General features: G+C 34.4%; 1 protein-coding gene across 4 annotated transcripts in view; it reads left to right on the top strand.

Moving 5' to 3' along the window:
• The window catches only part of COG6 (component of oligomeric golgi complex 6), an 89808-nt gene that overhangs the window by 19318 nt on the left and 42494 nt on the right, over window positions 1–27996 (top strand). For all 4 annotated transcript variants that reach the window (XM_045796906.2, XM_045796905.2, XM_045796907.2 and 1 more), the window contains exons 8-13: window positions 1273–1366; window positions 6497–6625; window positions 6704–6795; window positions 8322–8386; window positions 12913–13004; window positions 18072–18189. In XM_045796906.2, the coding sequence (XP_045652862.2) occupies window positions 1273–1366; window positions 6497–6625; window positions 6704–6795; window positions 8322–8386; window positions 12913–13004; window positions 18072–18189 (590 nt within the window). The remainder of the gene's footprint in view (window positions 1–1272; window positions 1367–6496; window positions 6626–6703; window positions 6796–8321; window positions 8387–12912; window positions 13005–18071; window positions 18190–27996) is intronic.

Genomic DNA, 27996 nt, shown 5'->3' with positions numbered 1-27996 from the left:
AAAAGGAACCCTCATGCAGTATTCATGGGAATATAAATTGGTGCAACCATTGTGGAAAACAGTATAGAGGTTCCGCAGAAAATTACAAGCAAATACCATATGGTCCAGTGATTCTGCTAAATACTTACCCAGAGAAAATGAAAACAGTAATTCAGGAAGATACATACATCCTTATGTTTATTGCAGTGTTATTTACAATAGCCAAGATATGGAAACAACCCAAGGTCAATTGAATGGATAAAGAAGATGTGATGTATATATATAGAATCAGCTATTACTCAGCCATAGAAGCAATTGAAATTTTACCATTTGTGACAACATCGATAGACCTAGAGGGAATTACTGTGCCAAGTGAAGTAAGGCAGAAAGAGAAAGGCAAATACTATATGATTTCATTTATATGTGGAATCTAAAAAACAAAACAAACAGACTCTTAAATACAGAGAACAAACTGGCTGTTGCCAGAGGGGAGGTAGATGGAGGTGGTGGGCAAACTAGGTGAAGGGGACTAAGAGATACAAACTTCCAGTTATAAAATAAGTCATGTGGATGAAAAGTACAGCATAGGGAATATAGTCAACAGTCTTCTTAAAAATAAAAGATCCCTTCAATTCCAAACATGCATGCATTTTTCTCAGTGCATGCTAGAAAACATACTGCTAGTGTGAGATCCACATATACCAAATGTTTGGGAATTTCTGAACAAGTTCAAAGTTTTTTGAACATAGTAGATATTTAGTTAGCATTTTATGGATAACATTAGAATAGTAAAATAAAGAAAATGGTGTAGAGATTTTTAAAAGTTTAGAATCTAAGCTATTTTGAAATTATAATCTTATTACCATGTATTACTTGTGTAAACATTTTTAGTAAACTGCTTAAAGTTTGCTCCCAAGGAAAGGGATTGGTAATATATTTTTTATTCTGCCTCTTCCCCCTTGAACATTGCCATGTATATAGCAGTTACTCAGTGAATATTTGTTCATTGTTTGGTTTCTTTGGAACTGTGGTTTTTAAATAATAAAATAGAGGTTTGGGGTGCACTGGATAGCGTGTGTGGTCATATAAAGTTATACAAATACTTAAGCTTACATTTTTGGTTTGGTTGACAGCATAAAATATTTTTTGATTGGCATATTCTCTAAGTTTTTCTGAGCATTTTTTTTCATGTAGTATTTGTTATAGAATTTAGACTCTGGGTGTACAATGGATATAATAGAGACCTAATTTTAATTTAACAAGTGCTATAATTATATGTTAACTGTTTTTCAGGTGAATGCAGAACCTTGACACAAGAATCATGTGACATATCTCCAGTATTAACTCAGGCTATGGAAGCCCTACAGGATAGACCTGTCTTATATAAGTTGGTGACTTTTTCCTAATTAAAAAAAAATAAATCTACTTTTTATTTGATGAGTTACACTAGCTTTCAGTATTATCAAATTTATATACAATAGTTTGAGTAATATAATAATTTACAGTGGTATTTTCATCTCATATGTGTATCATTGGAACATCAGCTTATTTGTGTGTTGTGTATTATAGAATGCCCTATGGAGGGGAAAAGCAGGTGTCTCTATAACTAGACTACCCCTTATTTATGTAGAGGTTAAGGGGCTTTTCCTCAATCTGTCATCTCATTAATTACCTTAGAATTGCATGAAACTTAAACTCCTCTGTTAACCCTTCCCTAGAAAGAAGGAGGTTAGATAGGGGACTGAGAAATATAATTTTCCAGGGGCGCCTGGGTGACACAGCGGTTAAGCATCTGCCTTCGGCTCAGGGCGTGATCCCGGCGTTATGGGATCGAGCCCCATATCAGGCTCCTCCGCTAAGAGCCTGCTTCTTCCTCTCCCACTCCCCCTGCTTGTGTTCCCTCTCTCGCTGGCTGTCTCTATCTCTGTCGAATAAATAAATAAAATCTTTAAAAAAATAAAAAGAAATATAATTTTCCAGAAATGAAAAAAGAAAATTTAAAATCAGGATTCCATTAATAGGATTCAAGAAAAGAAAGAGTTCAGGTGTTTGATTCTGTAAGTTATGCCAGCCAACAGCTATATGATGGTGATTTGTATAAGAACTCTATGTATTATTAATTGTTCACATATTTTTTATTATTCTGTATTTTAATTTTCTTTATATAAAATAGAATTTTTTTTTATTTTTAATTTCTGCAATAGTATGGAAATAGGGAGAGTATAACTCCAAGTGGGGAGTTATATTGCAGGAAACAGAAAACCAGGGGACTCTTCCATAGGTGTTCAGTCCTGCTCTGAGACATGCCTTTCAGAGGCTTGTAATAGTTTTAGAGGATTTCTCATTATTCTTTCTGATTGGAACATTGCTTAGCCTATAAGAACTTTCCAGAACACAAATGCTGGGACAGCTGTGTAAAATAATAACATTCCAGTACTACTTACTGAGTACTTACTATATGTTAAGCACAGTTCTATGTGCTAGAGACACAATATCAGTGAAACCCTACCCTGAAATTGCTTTATTTTATTGGAGCAGATATAAAAACATCCATTTTAATGACTATATTAATTGCTATTTTAGAGTCCCTGTGTTAGGTGCTGTGTGGCTCGAGTATTCTGTGGTAGGGGAAAGGGATGAACCTTAGGGAAGGTTTCCTCTGGGAAATAGTTTTAAAGTGAGTTCTAAAGGTTGGATAGACATTTTCCAGGAAAAGAAGGGAATTGAGAGTATCCCAAGTTGAGGGAACAGCAGGTGCAAAGATGTAGATTGAGAAAGAACATGTATTTTGGGGAAATTGATTGCAAAAGCTTGCACTGGCTATTGGGTTGGTAGCAAGAGCTGCATTGTAATAGCCCTGAATGTGATGCATGTATATATGATAAACCATGTTCACTATGGATCACCAGCTCAGCAGATTTTATCCAGCTTGGAATTTCTTTCCCAGCTTTTTTACTTTAGGTATTGGTGTTTAATTATGAGCGTCTTTTAGTACTGAAAATATTTGGTATTTGATTTTAATCAAATGTTACATTGTCCACAGATTCATATTTGTTCATAAGGTTAGTCTTTGTTTAAAAAAATGCCTTTGTGTGTTTTGGTCAGCTGACTTCTACCATGTACATATATTTTTACTAAATTTTGATTCTTTCCAAACACTTGGAAAGGAGCAGTATTGCATAATAGTTTAGAAGGTGGGCTCTGAATTAGATTTTTTGACAAGCCCTTCTACTTTCAAAAACCTTAGTTTCTTTAAATGAGGATAAAAATAGTGCCTGTCTTATAAGGTTTTTTTGACTATTAAATTAGATTATTCAATACGGTATTTAGCATAATGATTTGCTCATCACTAAATATTAGCTATTATTTTTATTTTAAAAGGAGATAAGGTGGAAAGTTGTCAGCCACAGAGGTATGTATGTAGAGTCTGTTGTGACAGCCAGAAAAAGCTGGAAAGACAAAGAATAGAAATTATAATAGGCAAAAAAGATTTATGTTGAAGGGACACATGTCAGGGAATAGGGAAGGCAGCAGTGCAGTGGGGAAGACTGTAAGAGGCATTAGGAAGTTAACTTGGGAAGAAGGAGGATTTTTAAGACCAATTGATTCCCATAAGATGGGTGCTGAAAAAGAAAATTGGCTTTTCATTATCTCCAAAGTGATAGTTTCTTTAAATTTAGGAAAAATTTAACATTGTGTCATGTTAACCACCAGATGGCACTATATGAACTTTAAGTAATGGGTAAAAGCTTCACTGTCCCTAGTGTGTCTCAAATGTGTCGGTTTCATGTGCCAAAAAAAATGGTAATTATTGAAGTCCTTGGGAAAAGTTTCCACCCAGTTTTTATTAGGTAATATGTAACTGGAGTGCTAATGCATTATTAATTTTCAATAAATCAAGAATAGAAATTTCTTCATAGGGGTGCCTGGGTGGCTCAGATGGTTGAGTAGCTGCCTTGGGCTCAGGTCATGATCTCTGGGTCCTGGGATTGAGCCCTGCCTCAGGCGCCCAGCTCAGCGGGGATTCTGCTTCTTCCTCTCACTCTGCCTCTCCCCTCTGCTCCTGGTCTCTCTCTCAAGTGAATAAATTTTTTAAAAATCTTCAAAAAAAAAATTTCTTCATAAACAAATTTATTGTAAGTAGACTAGATTGACATCTTCCTTCCTTTGGTAGACCTTCAGAATATAAAGTGTTAAAGAATGTAGTAATTTGCCAACTTCTTCATTCTTAATGTATTTGTTACATTTCTTGGAGGCTTTTATACTATTTTAATTTGTTTTTGACCCACATGTTTCATATTTTAATTTGCTTTTTGACAAGAATTTTTCTTTTTTTGCTATAGACATTAAAAATGGGGACTGAATTTTTTATTTTAGCTAGAGGCATTTTAGAATATTTATATAATTTTAACATTCACCTCTGTAAAGCTCCATTTTGAATTTTACCTTTGTTGGGAAATAATCTCTTTTTAGTCAAAGAAATTTTCTTCTTTCTCTGGGAAAAGGAGTTTCACATATATAGATGTCATTGAAGATTCATTGTGGCGCATGCTGGTTTTGCTTCAGATTATATCTATTGTTGCAGGGGGATTAACATTCGTATTAATGTATGTGTATATTTCATATAATTACACAGAGAAGAGTCCAGTGTTTGTCAGACTTGATAATTCACCCCCACCCCCATTTAAAATGCCAGTGAATTGACCGGTTTCCAACACGACTGGTGGTCAGAGTGAATAGACCTAGAAACAAAAGTTACATTGCTTCTGTTTATTGTAGCAGGTTGGGTCCTGAGGATGAGTTTTATGTATTTGAGAAGTTAAAAGTTTGTGACTTTTGTGCTCCAAGTAATCATCTGATCATAAGTCATTTCACGGAGTTGGTGATCATTTAAAGGAATGCGTTCTTTACACTAAACATATAAATTTAAGAGCATGAGGGGGAAAAAAAGCATTTTGGTTCTAATTTGTTTTAAGAAATGGAAAGTGATTGCAAGGTCACCTGCATGCTTAGAGCTTAACGGGATAGTGCATTTCATCTTGACATGCTGCTAATATGTCACTACACAGAATTTCAGAGCCATTTCCTTTTAACTGAAGACAAAACACAAAAAAACGTGATCTGGTTTCTAGTGAACAGCCCTTTAAAAAGGTTCAGATTCCTACAAATATGTAGATATTGACCACTTTACTACACTTTCCATTTTATTTAAAAACATTCCCTCTTCGAGCTTTCTTATGTTAAAAAAATGTGGATTTTTTTTTTTAAGATTTTATTTATTTATTGAGAGAAAGAGTATGTGTGCGAGCAGGGGAGGGGCAGAGGGAGAAACAGAATCTCGAGCCAACTTCCGGCTGAGCCTGAAACCAGATGTGGGACTCAGTCTCATGACCCTGAGATCATGACCTGAGCCAAAATCAAAAGTCAGTCACTTAACCGACTGAGCCACCCAAGCACCCCTGAAAAAAATGTGGATTTTTTTATTAAATGAGTAGTATATTAAAGAAAGCAGTATAGCTTTTATAGTAGTTTAAGAAATTAATTCCTTTGGAAACCAAAATCCTAAATTTTGGTAACTTTGGTTTATGTGGAGGGCAATGAAATAATTCTTAACATGAAGTCTGTTAGAAAACTCCTAAGAGATTTAAAAGTTCATGGGTCTAGAATCTGCTGACATTGGACTGTGAAAAAATTTCTTGTTTTCCTGGGTACTTTTGAAATAGCAAGAACTTTGAATTGGTGGATGGGTGTAAGGAATGTGGTAATAGTGGGAAACCAAGGCTGATTCTAGTCAAAGAAGTGGGCACTCTGGGCAACTCCAGGCCATCCTGTAATTTCACCCCAAATTACCTGATCTCCCAGTTCAAAGTTCCCTTTCCTGTAAACTCCTTCACTTAGGAAGTCTTTTTTTTTTCTTTTAACCATAATGGATGACTTTTAAATATAAGTTAAAAAAGTTTTTGCTTCGTATGCCTCGTTGATCAGTAAATTTAGGGAACATATGTCTAGTATTGGAGTCAAAATAAGCTTTTAAATATGAATAGTATGTTTGGGGAAAATTTTGATGGTAGAAGAAAAGATGTTTTTTGGATTGCAGAATTCTAACTGTAAGCAGCCCTCTGAGAACTAGATATTATGGCCTGTGTGAACACTAGAACATCATGTTTGGGACCTAAGAGTACTGAAACCTGAAGAATCCCAGATTTTCTCCTTTCCTCGATTTTTACTTTTACCAAACCCACTGCTCTGTCCCTTATTGCTGTTACCCTTGTTATTGATCCCAAATTCCAGCATTCTTTCTGAGGAGGAGTAAAAATATATGCCTTTAGACTGAATTTTCATTATGATAAAGTTATTTCATAAAAATTTTTTGTTGTTTAAAAACAGTATTGCTTGAGAGAGGTGTTGTGTAAAGAAGCTGTAGATGTCTTGCTTATCTCAGAAATTGCATGAATAGTTTGATATACTCATTAAAAAGAAACTCATCTGTTTTTTTCAAATAACTTGTTTCTTCTAGGTATACCTTAGATGAATTTGGAACAGCCAGAAGAAGTACCGTTGTTCGTGGATTTATCGATGCTCTCACAAGAGGGGGCCCAGGAGGCACACCGAGACCCATTGAAATGCACTCCCATGACCCTTTGAGGTATAGTCATCAGACAATGTTGGAATAGTTGATGTTTTTCTGACAGAAATCTTTACTAACGTTTCATTTTTACGTTAGATATGTAGGAGATATGTTGGCCTGGCTCCATCAAGCTACTGCTTCTGAAAAAGAACACCTTGAAGCTCTCCTAAAGCGTGTAACCATACAAGGTGGGTCCTCTGGTTGTTATTGCTAATGTCTAAGTATAGAAAATAACACAAGGCTTCTCTGTTTCTATTCTTATTGCTGCCATCTTCACAAAGGTAAACTCTTCACACCTAGGTGCCACATTAAGCACCCTCATTAATTTTCCTCTCTGGTTTCTCCCCTTTTCTGCTGATACACTTCTCTCCTCCATCACTTTCCTGTCACACAGCTGTTCACACTTGTATCCTGGTCCCTTGTAGCCTTCCCATATCAGGCCTGGACTCCCCTGCCTCACTTTCAAGGTGCTTCTAGAATGTGTAGCGTACACTGTCTCAGATTTTCCGCGCCACACTTATTATCTTCCTTTTATCTGTGAGTAAACAGGCTGAGTGACTTGTTTAAAGTCATTAAGCTACTAATTCTTTTCTACTATCCAACCGCTTTATTCATTCTCATGTGACTGTTGTGAAGTTTTTTGAATAATTACTCATGTAGTACCAAATGTACTTAAAATTTTGGTCTTGATTTCAAGGAAGAAAAAAATGATGATTTTTGAGTCGCTATGTCTGTTTCCTACAGAATTTCCGATCTTCTTAGTATTGTGACTACCTTAAAATGCCTGTTAGAGTTTGAGGGGCAAATGGGAAATTAAGATACTCTGTTTTTGATAGGAATTAAAGAGAAATATTGTGACTGGTATCATTTGACTGTGTTGCATTGCCCAGCCCTGCATCCTTCTGGCTCACATGTGATCTCCTAGAGAGGCTAGTGTACAAATTGGGGAAGATCCTTACTCACCCTTCCTCATTTTTTTGTTTTTGCTCTTTGATATTCAAATTAGACTCAGCATGTATGTTTGATTGGCACAAGGTCTGAACTTTAAGTTGTTTTCTGTTATCCTAATTACCTAGTTTAAAAGAATGAATTTCTTAAAGGATGTTTTAGTAAAATATTATGAGAGGCACTGTGAAGAGATTGGAAGACTATAGATCAAAGTTGGATGAAATAGGTTATTCTTTGGGAATGGCTTCATTCTTCCAAGCCTGTTTCTCTGTGTTTAAAAAAGAAGGCGGTCACAAGCAGTAAATGCCAAGTACACAGGAACTTGGTAAATAGTCAGTATTTAGTGAATGCCAGTTTTTTTATTAGATTACAAGGTGTGCTTTCCATCTTGATATCCTCAGCTTCTGTGTTCAGCACCCCTGCCCAGAATAAGGTGTTTGTAGAACAAATACTAATACATCGTCACATCACTTCCTTCAGTTAATATGTTTCCTAGTCATTTTTTCCTGTGACTCATGTATTTACTCTTTTTCACAAAGAAGTAATGTTTATTTTATTAGTCAGCAGTGCAATAAATTAACAAGGCTCTAGACCCAGATATTACTATAATTAATAATGTCCTAAAAGATATTGGACTTAATAAAATATTGTTATGTTATTTTAAATGTTTGTTATTAGTGCCGTTAATCATATGCATTATTGTTTGTTTTTTGAACTTATGTGTAATATAGAAAAAAATTTTCAGTTATGTTGTAATTAATTGTAGGTGTTGAAGAAAATATCCAGGAAGTTGTTGGGCACATTACTGAGGGTGTGTGCAGGCCTCTAAAGGTAAATATTTTGCTTTTTATATATGTTATATGGCATTTGGCTAAATTATTGCCTTACTCCTATGAGTTTAAAAAAACTGTTAACGGCTTGAAGTCAAGCTATAATTTTCTCAAGTTAACACATTAGTGTAGGATAATAAAGTACATTTTAAAGTAATCATTGTCAGTTTTCTTTCTAAGGAAGAAAATTTGAAATATTCTTAGTTTGTATATATTCACTTATTTTTTTTACCATATTATGTTTTCCATGGTAATTTATGTTAATCAATTGAGAAAAAGTCCCTTAAGTTGGAATAATTAATCTATGAACTCTTAACAGAAATTTTCTAAGAACATGTTCCATTTACTTTATTGTTTCAAGCATTGTACATTTTTTGTCTATTATAGCAATAAATAATGATAAATACAAGGATAAAATAACATGTGTAAGTTTTATTATCAATACTATTTATAGTATTATCAATACTATTATACTATTATAATATTATCAATACTATTTATTATCAATACTATTTATAGTACAAGGAACAGAATTTGAAGTCAAACTTGGGTTAGAATTTCCACTTTGCCTCTTAATTGTGTTCACTTGTTTGAGTTGCCTCTTCTGTTGAACCTGTATATAAAAATACCTACCATGTGGCTCCGGGTTGGCTCAGTCTGTTAAACGTCTGCCTTTGGCCCAGCTCATGATCCCAGGGTTCTGGAATCTAGCCCCCTGTCTCTTTGGGCTCCCTGCTCATGGGGGAGCCTGCTTCTCCCTCCTTCTGCCCCTCCGCCCTGCTTGTGTTCTCTCTTTCTCAAATAAATAAAAATCTAAAAAAAAAAACATTAAGGGTGGTTGTGAAAATCAAATAAGAAAAAAAAAATATCCCCGCTTATGCCATTGGCAAGATTCTAATGACTAGGCTGATTATTTGCCAACATTCAGTGTTTAAAATCTAACAAAGTAAATAGGTGATGGGGATTAAGGAGTGCACTTGTCCCGATGACCACCAGGTGATTATGGAATTGTTTAATCACTAGATTGTACACCTGAAACTTATATAACACTGTATGTTAACTAAATGGAATTACATAAAAACTTAAAAAATAACAATAAAAAAATTAAATCCAAAAAAAATAAAAAGAAAAGATCAAATGAGAAAACTGTGTAGATGCAGTACATAGTTCCTGACACCTACTAGGCCTGCAGCAGGTGTTATTTTTCTTTATTAATAGTAATGAAGGGGCGCCTGGGTGGCTCAGTTGTTGGGCCTCTGCCTTCGGCTCAGGGCGTGATCCCAGCGTTATGGGATCGAGCCCCGCATCAGGCTCCTCCACTGTGAGCCTGCTTCTTCCTCTCCCACTCCGCCTGCTTGTGTTCCCTTCTCTCTCTCTGTCAAATAAATAAATAAATAAAATCTTAAAAAAAAAAATAATGGAATACTTTGTAGTTGTTGGTTTACTTTCCTTATTTATTCAGTTTACTGTGTAGAAATTGAAATCCAGAAGGTTTATGATTTATTCTTACCAAGAACTAAATTTTAGAAGTTTTTTTTTGGTTTCTAAGATTTTTTTTTGGTATTTTGTTGTGGGCAAGGAAATTGATTTAATTATTACTGTAATTTGATCATCTTAGGATTCAGTTGCATATTCAGTAAATAAATAGCAAAATATTTTGAAATTATTTTACTTAGTTCTCTCAAATGATATATTTGCCATAGTTTGATTTTCAGACATTTACACTCATGTAAGTGTTGCTTGTTTTGTATACTAGCAATTATTGGAAAGATAAAAGAAGAAAGGAGAGAATAAAAATGTTTCTCTTTCTACACTTTGTGTATTTTATTTGTAACTACACAGAGTTAAAGGAAACTCAGTCATAACAATGAATAAATTGCTTTGGTGAATAAATTGTATTTTATCTGCCTTATCTCCCTCTAACCCCTTCCTTACTTATGATATTATGTTCCTTATATTACTAATTCCTTTTTTTGTTGCTGTTAAAGCAATTGTATAAGTATAATTCTAGAATCTGAGGGTTGGAATGGACTTTAGAGTTTCTTGTTCTGGTCTGAGTAAGATATTTTATTATGATGTTTAAAATATCAAATTAATACCCATTGTCTATATAAAGAAATTATATACCAAAGTCTGTCTGTGTTTTAAAATGTACCTCATTTCATCTTCCTTAATGTTTATGTCCCAAAAGGTGTTTATAACAGTTGTAGAGCATTATTGTGGCTGCCTTTGAAATTTTAATGTAAGATATCAAAAGATGAAGAAAAAACAGTAAGCAAGCAAAAATATTTCTATTGTAAAATGAATAAAGACCCTTTTAGTTTCTGAAGTGACAGAAACCTTACATCTTTTCATATGATAGTAATATTAAATGCATACTCCAGAGAATATTTAACAGATGTTCACAGTAGTTACATATCAAATTAGCTTGATAGTGATACATAAGATGATACAGCAACTGTTCCCTTCCTTTATATATTTGTGACAATTTACACTATTTTAAGAATTTTCTTCCTGTATGACCTCATTTGGGTATCTGATATTCTCAGTTGATATACTGTAGTTGTCAGCTGAGGAAAAAAAACAACAGCTTACTTTAACATTTTCTTTTGCAATTATAATTGTCATTTTTTTAGTGATATTTTACATTCCAGTAATATAAAAATTTTTACATTCATTAATTACATTCCATTAATAAAAATTTTTTTGACCTGATAAGCTGCTGAACTTTTCATAATGGCTTATGATATCGGATCTTTTGGTTAAATATCTCTCACTCGGTCTTGTTTCTTTGTAGGAGTGAATTCTTTTTAGGAAAGGTGAGATAGTGATTTTTAGAAGCATAAGCAAAAGGTTGTAATGATAATGAGGGGTACCATTGCAAAACTGTGGACTTGGTTTACTCTACCCTGTATTTAACTTTTATAAAACTTCGTAGGTAGTAGACTATATATTTATAAATGTATGCGTAAGTTATGATTATTTCTAGTTTTAAAAATTTGTGTTGAAGTTTAACATTGTATATACTGTGGAGAAGACGCTATGGATCATCAGCATCAAAACTGTTACTTTACATGTGTCTTCATTTCAGAGTTGTAGCTACACTTACCAGAATTAATGTGTTACGTCTGTTTTTCAAGTCCATAGGTAGTAAAATTATGTTTCTTTTATGTGAATGTTCTGGATTGCAGAGAGATTACCAGCTAACATTTGAGTTCTCTCTCTTTTAATAAAAACTTTAGTGTACCGTATACTCTGAGCTTCCTAAATTACAGTGGATTATATGCTGTTATAAATCTACTAGAGAAGAGCTGTGTGTCACAAATAATATCTTTTATATTTTGTCCTAGTAATTATACTAAAATTCAGAAAGTATCACTTTTATTGATATAATATATAATTTAAATCACTGTTGATCCAGGCCTTAGACCTAGAAAGAAATTGTAATATGAAAAACCATGGTTTTTAAATTCACACTCCATTCATGATTTGTAATGTGTGTCATCTCAGTAGTACTTTATGCCAAAAGATGTATGAATTTCATAAACATATTCATGTAAAGGTTTTTTAATTTCTGTAATCTAACAGGGTTTTATATGCTCATATACATACATTTGTAAAATCTATTTTAGCAAATCACATATGTTGGCATTATGACATATTCCAAAATCTAAGTATAGAGAAACTTCAATTTTCAAAAGCGTGTATTAAGCATCTGTTGTGTATGTACTGTTCTACCAGATGCTGTAGAGATGTAAAAGAAGCAGAAAACACAATGTCTGTGTTTAGAATCTAGTTAGGAAACAAGAAGACACAATGTAAGCATCAGCTTAAGAACAGATACAATATGTAAATAAGCACATTACCAGTGTGATTTAGATTGTATCCAGTAATTAGGGAATATAAAGTAAGGGCGAGATCAGTAAGGAATAGAATTTAATTAAAGATTCCTAGTAGTTAATCTTAAGAGAGATCAAGTTAACTTTGAAGTAGATCTGATATTTCCCTGGTAGCAATAATTAGACATACATATTGGTGCTAATTTAAGATTTGTCTGTTATTGTCTAATAAAAAAGGAAATTTGGTGTAATAGTTTGAAGATAAGAATTCTTTCATTCTTTTCTGAATATTTGGTGATAGAGCAGTATTTGCACTGATAATCTGTTTCCAGGGATGTAACAGCCGCTTTGCAAAGTGTGCTGAACTACATTTTGTTATAATCTGGTGAAAAACCTCACAGTGACCTCATCATTGTATTATTTCTGGTAGCAACTGCCTTGGGCCAAATTCTGTAGGTAATGGATCTGGGTTTGTTTTGTTTTTTTGTAGAGTATATCTGTGTTAAAATGTTTCTGTTATTTTACCATCCCCTATAGTTTAATATTCAGAAATTACTTAGAAGGAATTTTGTGATTTCTACAGTAATTAAATTTTATCTTTTTAAATGCTGTTTATACCACATGTGATTATTGAAGGAAAGTTACGCCTTTAAGAAATGTTTAATTTTTTTTTCACATATTTTAATAGGTTCGAATTGAACAAGTAATAGTTGCTGAACCTGGGGCAGTTTTGTTATATAAAATTTCTAACCTCCTCAAATTTTACCATCATACAATCAGGTAAGTGGAATGGTTAAATGTGCTTTATTAAATCCTACGTGATACATCATTTCAGGTAGAACACAGTATAAGGGTTTTTGTGTTTGGGTTTTGTTTTGTTTTCATCATTTGTACAACTAAATATAACTAGCAGAACCTCCACACCATATGAATCATTATATATGTATTATTTGTGCTCTATTTTGAGGTCTGTCATTCCTTTTCTTCCCTAAACATAACTGTACACACCCTCACACACACGCACGTGCACACGTACAACTTAACAGTGTAAGTTTATCGGGTGAGTATATTTTTAATTCTCTTGCATTAGTAAAAGAGATATGTGGCACCTAACGTAACTATACAAGATATGCAAATAGGACACGATAGTGAAGTTTCCTATCCTCGATGTAAATAATGTAAATTCTTTGTCCTTTAGTTTCCTATTATGGTAAAGCAGAACTATAGCTTTATTTGCTTTAAATAAAAGCTACTTTATCTTCTTTAAATAATGATTAGAAACCACTTGTTTGCTCTATAATATGATCTTTGACTCTCAAGTGTGCATTTATTTTCACTTTGCAGTGATGGTTTACACTTGAGCTTTATTACGTCACTATAAGACCTTGAGTCCTTTCAAGCTCTATTTTAGACAGTTTCCATATGAGTCCATTTAAAATGATTTAACAGTTACTTTTCACCAGTATGCTGGAATCAAGAACAGAAGTCCAATTGTTAAAATCCAAGAGGGTTATTATAACTAATAGATCCAGGAGAAGTACAAGATCACTAGTTCAAGAAGCACCAAAAGACTATGGCAATGATGTTACCTATCTTCTAGTAGTTGAGATTAGCCACCCAAAACTTCACAGCTAAGAGACGGGTTTCACATTTTTAAACAAAACCAACAAGCCACGGGCTATAAAACTAATCAGAGAAAGGATTTGGGTTAGTCCTCTAACATTTTAGATATAAATTGATTATCACCACTTGCTATGACTCAAAAGCAATAAATTAGTTTCATTTGTGATGTTATAGGCTTCCTAAAATAAGAGAATGATCCGTACTGAGGAAACACAAGAGCAGCTGAAAAAAGCTAACACTGTAACTAATGCTGTATTAGGCAAAGGCAGTGGTAAATCATTTTTACGTTATTTATGTAGTAATACCCATGATGGTACTGATGAAATTTATTATTTGATGATAATGATAACTCAGTTTCCAATGCAAATAATGCTAAGAAAAAATCATTTGTATTCTGAAGGTAATAGGTTGCTTAGACTCTGAGAAGTAGAATTTTTTTCTGTTTGAAGATGATGATTTTGAGGAAAGCAGTTGGATCTTTTGACACATTTTTTCCATGTTATTTTTTTACTTGTTCACATATTTCCTTATTTAGTCAGTTAAAAAACTGATTACAAATGTCACTCTTTTAGATGCTAAAGAAACGGCAGTAAACAAAATAGCTTAAACTTATATTCTAATGGGGAAGAAAGACAAGTATAAAATAATAATTTTAACTGGTGATAAGGGCACTGAAGAGAAATAAAGCAGGAGAAGGTAAATCAAGCATGGAGAGTGACCACATATGAGCAGGTGTGTGCGCATGCGGCTCTTTTCAAGGCGTTTTGGCAGAGGTGATATTTGAGTACAGACCTAAATAGTGTGAAGGAGTTGGGCATGTAAAGATATCAGAGAAGAGTGTCCTAGGCAGGGTACGCTCTGGCCCTGAGGCCACCAAAAGCTTCCATTTTAGAGGACCAGAAGGAAGGCCAGTGGTTGGAGTAGAGGGAGCGGGAGGAGTAGGGAGGGATGAAATCAGAGAGGTAGGCAGAGGCCAGATCATGTGGGACTTTGTAGGCTGTGGTGAGGATTTAGATTTTATATTGAGTGGTTGAAGAAGTGTGTGTGTGTGTGTGTGTGTGTGTGGAGTTGGGGTGTTTCAGTGACTTGAGCTGGTATATGATGTAAGGTGACTCTGGGCACTGTGTGGATAATGTAGTGTAGTGGCGTAAAGGGGAACAAGGGCAGTATTTAGGAAGTCATCTGTGTCCTAAGCAGAGACGGTGGTGAATCGGAGTAGGGTGATAGTCTTGGAGGGGGAGAAAAGTAGTTGTTTCCAGAGACAATGGGATGTATATAGACTAGAGAGGGTGAAATGTGAGGAGTCAGGGATGAATTCTTGGGTTTTGGTTTGAACAGTTGGATGAATGGTATTGTCGTTTGCTGAGAGGGTGGACAGTTTGATGGGAGTGGGTGGGTAATGAAGAGTCCAGCCCAGTTTTGACTATGTCAGATTCACCATCATTTATGAACATACAGGGGGAGATGTTGAGTGAGCAGACAACAGAGAAATCAGGGCTGAACCTATAAATCTGATAGTTTGCAGTATATAGATGGTATTTGAAACATTAAGACTAGGTAAGATCACTTATGTGAGCGTAGATAAAAAGAGGCCTAGGACTAAGTCCTGAGGAGCTCTAATATTTAGAGGTTAGGAAGAAAAGAAACCTGCAAAGAAAATTGGAAAAGAATAGCCAGTGATGTCGGGGAAAAGTGGGTGACACAATTTTCAAAAATATTTTGCGTCCTATACACTAAAATTCCCAAATGATGGATTCCATCAAAAGGCATAGTAAACCAAGAAAAGGAAGATGTAGAATGTATAAAAACAGGGAATCCAGCATACTTTGATTGCATGTCCTTTCCTGTAAAACTTTTTCTCTCTGTGGTTAATAATCTCTTTGTTTTTGTACTTGCTTGCTTTCTTGTGTCCTTATCACTATTTCAGACGCAAACTCTAAAGTAGACTCTGCATTTTCTCACCATATAGTCAAGCACATCAACCAGTCCTTCCCAGCTTCTCAGTCCTCTCTCCTTCCCACATCCATCTTGGAGACCCCGTTCTCTTTCTCCAGTCTGAACTGGTTGCTCTTTATGCCTACTGCAAGGCTGTGACACGGGATTTTGTCTGCTTTATCAGCCTGCTCATTCCCTTATGTTGAAATCCCTGATGCCTCGGGCAGCTCTGAATAGTATTTACATGCTTGTAATAATGTAAACATTGAGTATTTATTCACCAGAACCCTATGATATAACTGTATTAGGGAGCCTGGGAATGATGAAATTTGGGTGTGTTGTGGTGGGGGATGAGTATTATGGAAGAGAATTTAACCCTCATCTTTTATAGCAGGGCTTTTCTATATAATACCTGAAATTGAAAAATGTAATGGGAGGATAAGCATGTTGGGTAGAAATATGGAGTGAAATACAAAAAACATCTATAAGTATCTAGCCCAGTTACTGGTACCTAGTGAGTACTTAGTAAACAATAGTAAATTCTAGATCTGAGTAACTGCAGAATATGGCTGATAACTCCATTTTTTAAAAATGAATATAAATGTGTCTTGGTATCTCTCCAAAGTTTTCATTAAAATATCAGTTTCTGTGGTGCCTGGGTGGCTCAGTCAGTTGAGTGTCCAAGTCTTGCGTTCAGCTCAGGTCATGATGTCAGGGTCCTGAGATCGAGCCCTGTGTCGGTCTCCGTACTCAGCAGGGAGCCTGCTTGAGATTCTCTCTCTCCCTCTCCTTCTGCCCCCTTCCTGCTTTTGCTCCCACTCCCCACCTCTCAAAATAAATAAATAAAATCTTTAAAAATGCAAAAAATAAAAATAAATAAAATACCAGTTTCTGTTTGTATCCAATCGGTGTTTTCGCCCGTTGCTTGGGATGGTATACTTTTATTCAGAGGCATACTTACTTTTATTGTATGTATAAGCATGTGTGAGAATTTCTTTCAATTTATTTTGGTGTTTAGCTTATAATATTTTTAACCGAAATACTTTTTTTTAAATGTAGGTATTATAGCTGCTATTTAGGAATTTGCTTTTACTTTGTTGTTTGCTTTATATATATATTTTAAATGCTAATTTGCTTTGTCCGCATTAAATTTATAAGAATTCATTCCAATTTGTTTCAGTTTCAGATGTATTGAAATATATAGTATTAGTATTTGCTTTTATAATGTGTCATATGCAGCATATCAGTTTTCTGTAAATTTGCTGGGGTTTTTTAATTTTTTTTGCTTCCTATCTACTGCTATTTATCAATGCCATTTTATTTATTTTGAGCAATCTTTCACATCAACAAAAACTTTTTCCCCTAACATCACATTTTTAAATGACTTTCAGTACTTGAATTTGGAGAATAAAATTGAGAATTGTTTTATATACATGCTTGTCTTACATTCTGGCAAAAATGAGAAACTCCTTGGATAGGTCTAAGAAATATAGCAAATTAAGGAGTACAGAATGTGCTAATAATTAAATATTTTAAAATACTATCAGCTTTTTCATAATTAGTCTAAATATACTGCTATTTAGGCAGCTGTATAAAAATTGAGAAACTTTATAATTTAGATATGGTGTAAGAGTTTTAATTGAAAGAATAACTCAGTGTTAATAAAATTCAAATATTTTATAAATAAAGCTATTGATGGAATGGCTTCCCTAAAATTAACCTTAGGTCTTGGATAATCAAGAGACCCATGTACTCTAATAGAGAAAAATAGAGAGATGGGTTTGTATATTATGAGTGTCTATTTTTATAAAAGAGATTGTGCAACACTGAAACCATTTGTTCATCACCTAACTCTTAGAAAAAAAAAAACCTGTCATTTTTATATGAAACTAGAGTAGTTGTTAATTCACAGTTTATATTCTACATACACACTTTTACTTAAATCTAGATGGATTTGTTGGTTTTGGTTTGGTTTGGTTTTTTTTTTTTTTTTTTTTTTTTTTGGTTTTGTTTTGTTTTTAGAGAGAGAGAGCACAGGAGGTGTGGCAGAAGGGGCAGAGGGAGAGAGAGAAAATCTTAAGCAGGCTCCATGCCCAGCACAGAACCCGACATGGGGCTCCATCTCATGACCCTGACATCAGGACCTGAGCTGAAATCAGGAGTCGGATGCTTAACCGACTGAGCTACCCAGATACCCCTAAATCTAGATCCTTTAAATGAATTATATTCAGTTAAAGAATTGATTGTTTTAGCCTCTGTTTTGCAACCTGAAATATTCTTTGCTTTTAGTGGCATTGTTGGAAATAGTGCAGCTACCTTATTGACTACCATTGAAGAAATGCATTTGCTAAGCAAAAAAATATTCTTCAATAGCTTGAGTCTTCATGCAAGTAAATTAATGGACAAGGTATGTTTGAAAAATTTGATTCTTAAACTACGTGAGTGTGAATCTTTCACATTTAAAAATGTTGTTTTACAGTTTTTACATTGGTGACAGTTTTTTCCCATTCTATACAGTGTTCTCTTGAGTTCTTCCTGTGAACGACAAAATTTATTTTGAGATGGCTTTACTGTATCTAGGTTTATAGGCTGGGTTCCTGGAACAGTATAACATTGAGTCATAACTGGTAAAATCTCAAGCCTTAGTTTCACTACCAGTTTTCTATAACCAAAAATTTGTAATTAAAGCAAACTTACTATATTTAGGTCAGGGCTAAGATGACACGCAGATTGGAAAACTGGAACTCTTACTAAATGTTTTTTCTAAACAGCTTGCTTTATATATTTACTCTCTGATGGTCCAGTTTTGTCTTTAAGAAATTTATGCTCTTTTGAGTTATCTTATTTTCATATTAATTGTAGTATATAACAAAAAACTTCCCGTAAAAAACAAACAACCACAACAAAAATCTGTAAGAGTCCTGAGAGCTAATATTTTTCACTCGAGCAGTGTGGTATGGCAAGACCTTAATGAATGGGTTTACAATAAGCAAATCGTTCTTTATTTTTGTTTCATTATTAAGGACTCAAATCTTTTAAGGATGCATCACAATCACTGTACTGGGTTTTTTTTTTCTTTTAATCATACCACTCTACCTAATAGGCTGCCTATATTAGGCACAGGTTGTAATATAATATAGAATAGTGAGTAGCATTCCAATCCAGAGTTCCCTGGTCAATTTTCATATCCCTAAGCTCAGAGAAGCATTAATAGGAATCTACTTTCTGACCCCCATGCACAGCTCAAATTCTTTTGGGAAAGCAACATGAATTTATAGACCTGTTTAAATTTTTTCCTGTTTTATGTATTTTTGTTTACACCATAAGTTTACTAACAGTCAGTGCTGGTTATGTATGTGTTTATATGAGTTCTTATTTAAACAAAAGTTTTGAAAAATCATTCATGCATACTTTGAACATGAATAAACATGTGCTAGCTGATGAGAGTACAAGGTTGGTTGCTTCTCCTTTAGTGGAAAATAGTTAATCAGTGATCGCCATGGAATCACGTATGTTATGAAAGATACGTGCCCAAGGTGCTGTGCCAGCACAAAAGGAAGAGATTTCCACAGAGGAGGATAGAAGAGTTGAACTTTGAAGGATGTGGGATTTAAATAGGTAGAAAAGGAGGTGGACAGAGATCATCCTAAGTAGAGGAAACAAAAAGAATATGAAAGAACATAAGCTGTGAGTCAGTGGTAAACAAATTTTTCATTTGTTAAAAAAAATCACTTGGAAAGTGGTGTAGCATATAGGTAGGAGAGAGGCCAGGTTGCAGACAGAAAGATTAGGGGAGTGTCAAGGTAGTTTTTTATGAAAATACATGATCTAAAGTAGAGATTCTCGGAAGAGCCATGAAGGAACACATTCTTAAGGGGTAATGGTAAACCTTCAAAATTTGGTGACTGATTGAATATGGGTACATGAGAGGCAGGAACCTAAAATAATTTCTATGTTACCAACCTGGGAATATCAGTAGTAATCACAACTATATAGAATACAGAAAGAGGGTAAAATTTATGGGATAAAGATGTCATTGCCCACATTAGGTAGAGAGGATACCTTGAAATATCCCATTGTTATTCGTCTAATCTAGTTGGGAGCTATACATTTGGGTTTAGAGACTTTTACATGTAAAAGAAAGTTGAATCCATGGATTTGGGTGAGGTCACTAGGAGTCATGTTTAATAAGAGTAGAGTTCATAGGACACACAGTCTTGGGAAACCCTAACATTTAAGAAAAGAAACCTACCATGGTAGGATACTGAGGGAGGATGACAGGAGAGGCAGGAGAAAAGTGAGGAAAGAGTTTTATCAGAAGAGCCATGAGAACAGAATTTCAAGGAGGACATTGTTAATGACAAGTATTGTATAAAGAGTTCTAGTAAAATAAGGACAGCAAATTTGTTATCCTGGACAACATGTAGATGATCCGTGACTTACTGAGAACAGTTTTAGCTGTGTGGTGAGGACAGGAGCAAGAGTGCAGTATGTGGGAAAGTGCATGGATATGCGTGTTACCCAAAGCTTTACCAGTCAGAAAACATATGAGTAATGACTGAAAATATAATATAGTAGGCATTCATATTATGAAATTTAGAAGAGAAAGAAACAATGGTAAAAGGAAAGATGGAATTAAATTTCTATGATCAATTAGAAGACAGGAAGAAATTGATTTTCGAGAAGATCAACAAGATTGACAACCTTCTAGCAATTCTTTAACCAAAGAAAAAAGAAAATTAAAAATTAGAATATTACAGGGCACCTGGGTGGCTCAGTTGTTAAGCATCTGCCTTCGGCTCAGGTCGTGATCCCAGGGTCCTGGGATCAAGCCCCGCATGGGGCTTTCTGCTCAGCGGGAAGCCTGCTTCTCCCTCTCCCACTCCTCCTGCTTGTGTTCCCTCTCTTGCTGTGTCTCTCTCTGTCAAATAAATAAAATCTTTAAAAAAAAAATTAGAAAATCAGGAGGGCACACATTGCATGGTGCACTGGGTGTTATACGCAACTAATGAATCATCGAACTTTACATCAGAAACCAGGGATGTACTGTATGGTGACTAACATAATATAATAAAAAAACATTAAAATAAAAAAAGAAAATCAGAAATAACCAGAGATAATAATTAAAATTTATTAGGAAATATCATATTAAAATACAACAATCTTATACTAAAATAATCTGAAAATCTGAATAAAAAGAGTGATTTTAAGACAATATATATTGACAAAAAGAATGAAAAAGAAGTGGAAAACTTGAATACACCTAGCAAGGGAAGAAAAACTATTAAAGAAAATGCTGCTAGGCCTAGTTCAGGTTATGCAGATAGCTTTGTTCACACCTACAGATAATTCTCCAGAATGTAGGAGAATATAGAAAACTTCCCAGTTCATTTTTGGTGTTTTAACGCTGACATAAAAGCCTTTTAAAGACAGTACAAAAGTGAAAATCACAAATCAGTCACTTCAAGTTTAAAAAAAAATAAAAATAGTTAAAATACCATCAGGTCAAATCCAGCATTTTGTTAAAACCAAGAATGGGTTATTCTCAGAAATACATTACATTATGTTTCACTGTTAAATAAGAAAATTTTATATTAAATTGTTGGGGGGAAAATCCTAGTAAAAAAAGAAAGTAAAAATACTTCCTTAACCATGTAAAGATAATAAAATTAACAGCCCACGTCATAATTAACACAGAAGCACTACCAATATAGTGTCTTTAAGTCAAGAAAGAATGAGACAAGAATGTTTGCCAATAACATTTTTAAATAATAGAAACATCAGACTGAAAAATGAGAGATATAAGTGTTTCAAAGGAGGACACATTATGGATGCTATGATTGTCTGTTTCAGAAACCCAAGAGAATTAATTGAAAAGTTGTAAAACTAGGAAATGGATTTAGAAAGTTATTTGGTGACAAGATCAATATACAAAAATAAATTTTGAGGGAAGGTAGCAAAGTTGAAAGCACCACCTAGACAAAAAATTGCACTGGCAGAATCTGGCTAATGTCATTATTTTTGAACTCTGGAGTCTAATGAAAGCTTGCAGTGTTTGGGGCAAGTCTTGGACAGTAAATCGTGATCAATTTGGTCAATTTCAACTTAGCACAGTAGCAACTATATTCCACTCCCTGGTGCCATGCAGCAGGCAGCCGTGCACTTGTTCCTGGACCACCTTGCACACAGCTTGTTAAGCCAGGGTTGGCAAAAAGGAGACTGTCCTCCAGACTTAAAGGGAATCTGTACTCTGATCACACAGGTGCAAAGAGGAGGGTCATTGTTTTTACACTCCCCCATTGTTGCAAACACCTCCTCAGGCTTGAGTGACTTCCTGGAAATTTCAATTTTTCCCAACCCCTTAGTTTTTCTTTTTTTCCCTTTTTGGGAGCCTAGACATTAAAGACTAGGAATCCAAAAGCAACTCCATACACAAGGATGATTAGAAAGTAACCACACATGTCCAGGGAATGGAGCAGCTCAGAAGAGAATTGAGAAGACCTTAAGGTTACATCTCAGGCTAATCCTTGGTACAGTGATAACAGTTTTAAAAAACCAAAAACAATAATAGAAAATGGCAACCCTGGGGAATGGGGAGACTCTGCTTTTTCAAAGTTAGCAAATTTTTACATTGAAATATTCAGTTTTCAACAAAAAAAAATCACAAGGTATACGAAGAGGAAAGTATAGCCCATTCAGAGGGAAAACAACAGAAACTTTCTGAAAAATATGGTAGATCTACTAGACAAAGGCTTTAAACAATTGTGTTAAAGATGCTCAAAGAATTAAAGGAAGATGTGGACAAAATCGAGAGAACAATGTATGGGCAAAATGAAGATATTAAAGAGTTGGAAAACCTAAAAAGACACCACAAAGAAATTCTGGAGTTGAAAAGTACATTAGCTGAAATAGAAAATTTCACTAAAAGGATTCAGACAGATTTTAGCAGGCAGAAGACAGAATTGATGAGCTTGAAAATAAGACTTCGGAAATTACCTAATCTGAGGAATGAATGAAAAAAAGATAGGAAAGGTGAACAAAGCCTAAGGGACCTGTGGAATACCATCAAGGAGACCAACGTATGCACTGTGGGAGTCACAGAAGAAGGCAGGGTGTGCATGTGGGGGGGGCGGGGCAGAGAGAATATTTGATGAAATGGCTGAAAAATTCCCAAATTTTATGGTAAATATGTATGTAAACATACCCAAAAAGGTCAGCAAACTACAGGAAGATGAACTCAAGGACCCATATCAAGATTCACTGTAATTATAATCACATTAGAATTTGAAAGCCAAAAATAAAGAATCTTGAAAAATACAAAGAGAAAAGCACCTGTCACATAAAATTATCAGCAGATTTATCATCAGAAACTTGGGAGGCCAGAAAGCAGTGGCAGATTTATTAAAAATGCTCAAAGGAGGAAAAAAGTCAACTAGAGTTCTTTGGCAAAACTCTTTCAAAAGTGAGGGCATTCTCTCACAAAAGTGAGACATTCCCAAATAAACTAAAGCTAAGGGAGTTAAATTACCAGTAGATCTGCCCTGAAAGAAGTGCTCAAGGGAGCCCTGTAGAGTGAAATGAAAGGACAGTAGACAGTAACTTCAAGTTTTATGAGGAAATAAAGATCTCAGTAGATCTCAATAAAGGTAAATACATAAGCAATTAAAAGCTAGTATTGGGGCACCTGGGTGGCTCAGTCAGTTAAGCATCTGACTTTGGCTCAGGTCATCGTCTCAGGGTGCTGGGATGAAGCCCCACTTTGGGCTCCCTGTTCAGTGGGGAGTCTGCTTCTTCCTCTCCCTCTGCCCCTCCCCCTGCTCGTGCTCACTCACTCTCCTCTCTCTCAAATAAATGAATAAAATCTTTAAAAAAAAAGCTAGTATTGTAACAAAGGTTTGAACTCTACTTTTGTTTTCTCCATAATTTAAGAGATTTAATACCTTTAAAAAAATATTTACTTTAAAAGCTAGTATTGTTGTAACTTTGGTTTGTAATTCCATATTTTTCTACATAATTTAACAGGCTAATGCAATTAAAATGATTATTAATTTATATTTTGTTGACATCAACTGACAGGATAGGGATGGAGCTGTAAAGAAGCAGAGTTTTTTGTATGCTATTGAAGTTAGCTGGTATAAATTCAAGTTAGAGTGTTACATAATTTTCAAACCTTAAATGTAATCTCCATGGTAACCACAAAGAAAATAGCTAAATATACACAAAAAGAAATGAGAAAAAAATTTAAATCTTTCATTCACTACAAAAACCAACTTAAAAGAAGATAGTAATGCAGGAAATGAGAGACAAAAAAAGACTATAAGGTGTATAGAAAATAACAAAACAATGGGAGTAAATTTCTTATCAGTATTTACTTTAAATGTAAATGGATTAAGCTCTCCAGTCAAAGGATGGAAATTGGCAGAATGGATAAAACCACAAGATGCAACTGTTTGTTGTCTACAAGAGACTTATTTTAGATATAAGACACCTAATGAAGCTGAAAGGAAGGAAAAAGATATTCCATGCAAATACTAAGCAAAAGACAGCAAATGTGGCTATAATAATATCTTCAAAATGAACTTTAAGTCAAAAATGGTTACAGGAGATAAAGGACAATTAGATGTTAATAAAAGGTTCAATACATCCAGAAGATATAACAATTATAAACATTTACATAACTAACGACAGACTAGCAAAATATGTGAAGCCCAAACTGACAGAATTGAAGGAAGAAATAGATCTACATTAATAATTGGAGACTTCAGTAGCCTATTTCCATTAATGGATAGAACAACCAGACAGAAGTTAACACAGTAAACCAACCAAATCTAACAGACATATACAGAACACTCTACCCAACAAAACAAAAAAACAGTATACACATTCTTCTGAAGTACACATGGCTCATTTTCCAGGGTAGACCATACATTAGGCCACAAATTAATCTCAGTAGATTTTAAAAGATAGATATACAAATTATCTTCTCTGACCACAACAAAATAAAGTTACAAATTAGTAACAAAGGGAAAACTCAGAATTTTGGCACCTGGGTGGCTCAGTTGGTTAAGTGTATGCCTTCTGCTCAGGTTATGGTCCCAGGGTCCTGGGATCAAGCCCCTGTCAGGCTCCCTGCTCCGTGGGGAGCCTGCTTCTCCCTCTCCCTCTGCCTGCCGCTCCCCCTGCTTGTGCGCTCTCTCTCTGTCAAATAAAATCTAAAAAAAAAAAGAAAAGAAAACTCAGAATTTTATCAAAAATCTGTAGAAATTTAACAAACAATGGATTGAATAAGAAATCACAAGGGAATTAAAAACTACTTACAAATGAAAATGAAAACACAATGTGACAAAACTTATGGGACACAGTGTAAGTGGTATCAAGGGGAATCTTTATAGCTATAAACAGTTACATTAAAAAACAAGAAAAATATCAGATCCACAACTAACTTTACAACTTAAGGAATGAGAAAAGAATACACTAAACCCAATCTAACAGAAAGGAAATAGTAAAGATGAGAGCAGTGATAAATGGAGACTAGAAAAACGATAGAGAATCAGTCAAACCACAATATGATTCTTTGAAAATGTCAAGAAAATTAACAGACTTTTAATTAGATGGACTAAGAGAAAAGACTCAAATTACTAAACTCAGAAATTAAAGTGGAGCATTACTATCAATTCTATGGAAATAAAAAGGATTTTAAGAGAGTATTATTGAAGAACAATATGCCAACAATTAACAAATTCCTAGAAATACAAAAGCTACCAAGACTCATAAAGAGTTAGGTTGAATAGACCTGTAACGAGGCGAGAGATTGAATCGGTAATCAAAACTTGCCCCTCAAACAAAAGCCCTAGATCTGATGGCTTCACTGGTGAGTTCTGCCAAACATTTAAATAAGAACTAATACCAATCCTTCTCAAGCTTTTTAAAAATTGAAGAGGAGGGAACACTTCTTAACTCATTCTGTGAGGCCAGACTTACCCTAATACCAAAGCCAGAAAAAAAGACACCACAAGGAAAGGAAACTACAGACCAATATCCCTTATGAATATTGATGCAAAAATTGTCAACAAAATACTAGCAAACCAAATTAAGAAGCATATTTTAAAAGATTGTGCACCATGATCAACTAGGATTTATTCCTGGAATGCATATGGAAGTCAAACAATGTAATTATCACTTAACAACAAAGGGGAGAAAAACAGGTCATCTCAACTGATGCAGAAAAAGCATTTGAGAAAATTCAGTACTTTTTCATGATAAAAACAGTCAACAAACTAGAAATTGAAGGACATTATCTCAACATAATAAACACCATCTATTAAAAAACCTCCAGCAAGCATCATGCACATCAGTGAAAAGACTGAAAGCTTTTCCTTAAAGGTCGGGAACAAGTCAAGGATGTCCACTTTCCCCACTTCTCTTAAGTGTTGGAGGTTCTAGCCAGAGCAATTAGTTAAGAAAGAGAAGTAAAAGTTGTCCAAATTGGAAAAAAAGAAGTAAAATTATCTTTGTTGCAGATGATGTGATCTTATATGTAAAAAGCCCTGAAGACTACAGCAAAAAATAGAACTAGTGAGTAAATTCAGCCAAGTAGCAGAGTATAAAATCAACACCAAAAAATCAGTTGCACTTTTGTATACTAACAATGAAAAGGAAATTACCGGAAAAAAATTCTATTTATAATAGCATTGAAAAGAATAAAATACTTAGGAATTAACCAAGGAGATGATAGACCTGTACAACAAAAACTGTAAAGCATTGCTAAAAAAAATTAAAGAGGACATAAATAAATGGAAAGACATCCCATGTTCATGGATTGGATGACTTACTATTGTTAAGATGTTAATACAAAATAATTGCAGATTCAGTATAATTTTTATCAAAATCTCCATGACATTTTTTCAAAAATAGAAAAACCCATTCTGTAATTCATGTGGAATCTCAAAGGACCCTGAATAAGTAAAACAATCTTGAAAAAGAAGAAAGCTAGAGAATTCACATTTCCTGATTTCAGAACTTATTACAAAGCAACAGTAATCAAAACAATGTGGTACTGGCATAAAGGCAGATACATAGAATAATGAAATAGAGAGTCCAGGAATAAACCCTTGCTTTTATGCTCAGAAGATTTTTACAAGGATAACAAGACCATTATGTGGGGAAAGGACAGTCTTTTTTTTCACATATGGTGTTGTGAAAACTGGATAATCACATGCAAAAGAATGAAGTTGGACCTTTATTTAACACCATATACAAAAATTAATTCAAAATGGACCAAAGACTTAAAGGTAGACCTAAAACTATAAAACTCTTAAAACATAGGACAAAAGCCTCACAATATTGTATTTGGAATACATACATAGAATATATGAGGACTTTCAAAACTCATTGAGAAAACAGCCTGACTAAAAATGAGCAAAGGACTAAATAGACATTTCTCCAAAGAACATATATAAATGGCCGATAACATTTCAAGGAAAGATGTTCAAACATCACTAATCATTTGGGAAATAGAAATCAAAACTATAATAAAACCCATTAGGATGGGTCTAATGTGTTCACACCCATTAGGAGGCTACTATCAAAAAAAAACAAAACAAAAAAAACCCAAACCCCCCCCCCCCAGAAAGTAGCAGTGTTGGCAAGATTGCAGAAATTGGGACCCTTGTGAACTGTTGGTAGAAATGTTAAATAGTGCAGTGCTGTGGAAACCAGTATGGCAGTTTCTCAAAAAAATTTAAAATAGAGTTACCATTATGATACAGCAGTTTCACTTCTGGGACTCTATCCAAAAGGATTGAAAGCAGGGTCTCAAAAAGATATTTGTGTAGTTAATGTTCATTGCAGCATTATTCCCAATAGCTAAAATATTGAATCAGCCAATGTCTGTCAATGGATGAATGGATAAGCAATATATATATAGCAGAATACTATTCAGCATACTATTCAGCCTTGAAAAGGAAGGGAATTCTGACATTATTACAGTATGGATGAAACTTGAGGTTATTATGCTAAATGAAATAAGCCAGTCACAAAAAGATAAATGCTGTGTGATTCCACCTATGTGAGATTCTACGGTGGGCAAAATTACAGAGACAGAAAGTAAAATGGTAGTTGCCAGGATTGGAAAGGCGGTGGGATAGGGAGTTATTGTTTAATGGGTATAGAGTTTCAGTTTAAAGATGAAAAGAGTTATGGATATGGATAAGGG

The sequence above is a fragment of the Ursus americanus genome, chromosome 10 (assembly GCF_024610735.1).
Source record: "Ursus americanus isolate L20-20 chromosome 10, mUrsAme1.1.p, whole genome shotgun sequence".
Taxonomy (NCBI): Eukaryota; Metazoa; Chordata; class Mammalia; order Carnivora; family Ursidae; genus Ursus; species Ursus americanus.
Note: the sequence above shows the minus strand (reverse complement) of the source record. Positions and strands in the feature narration are given on the sequence as shown.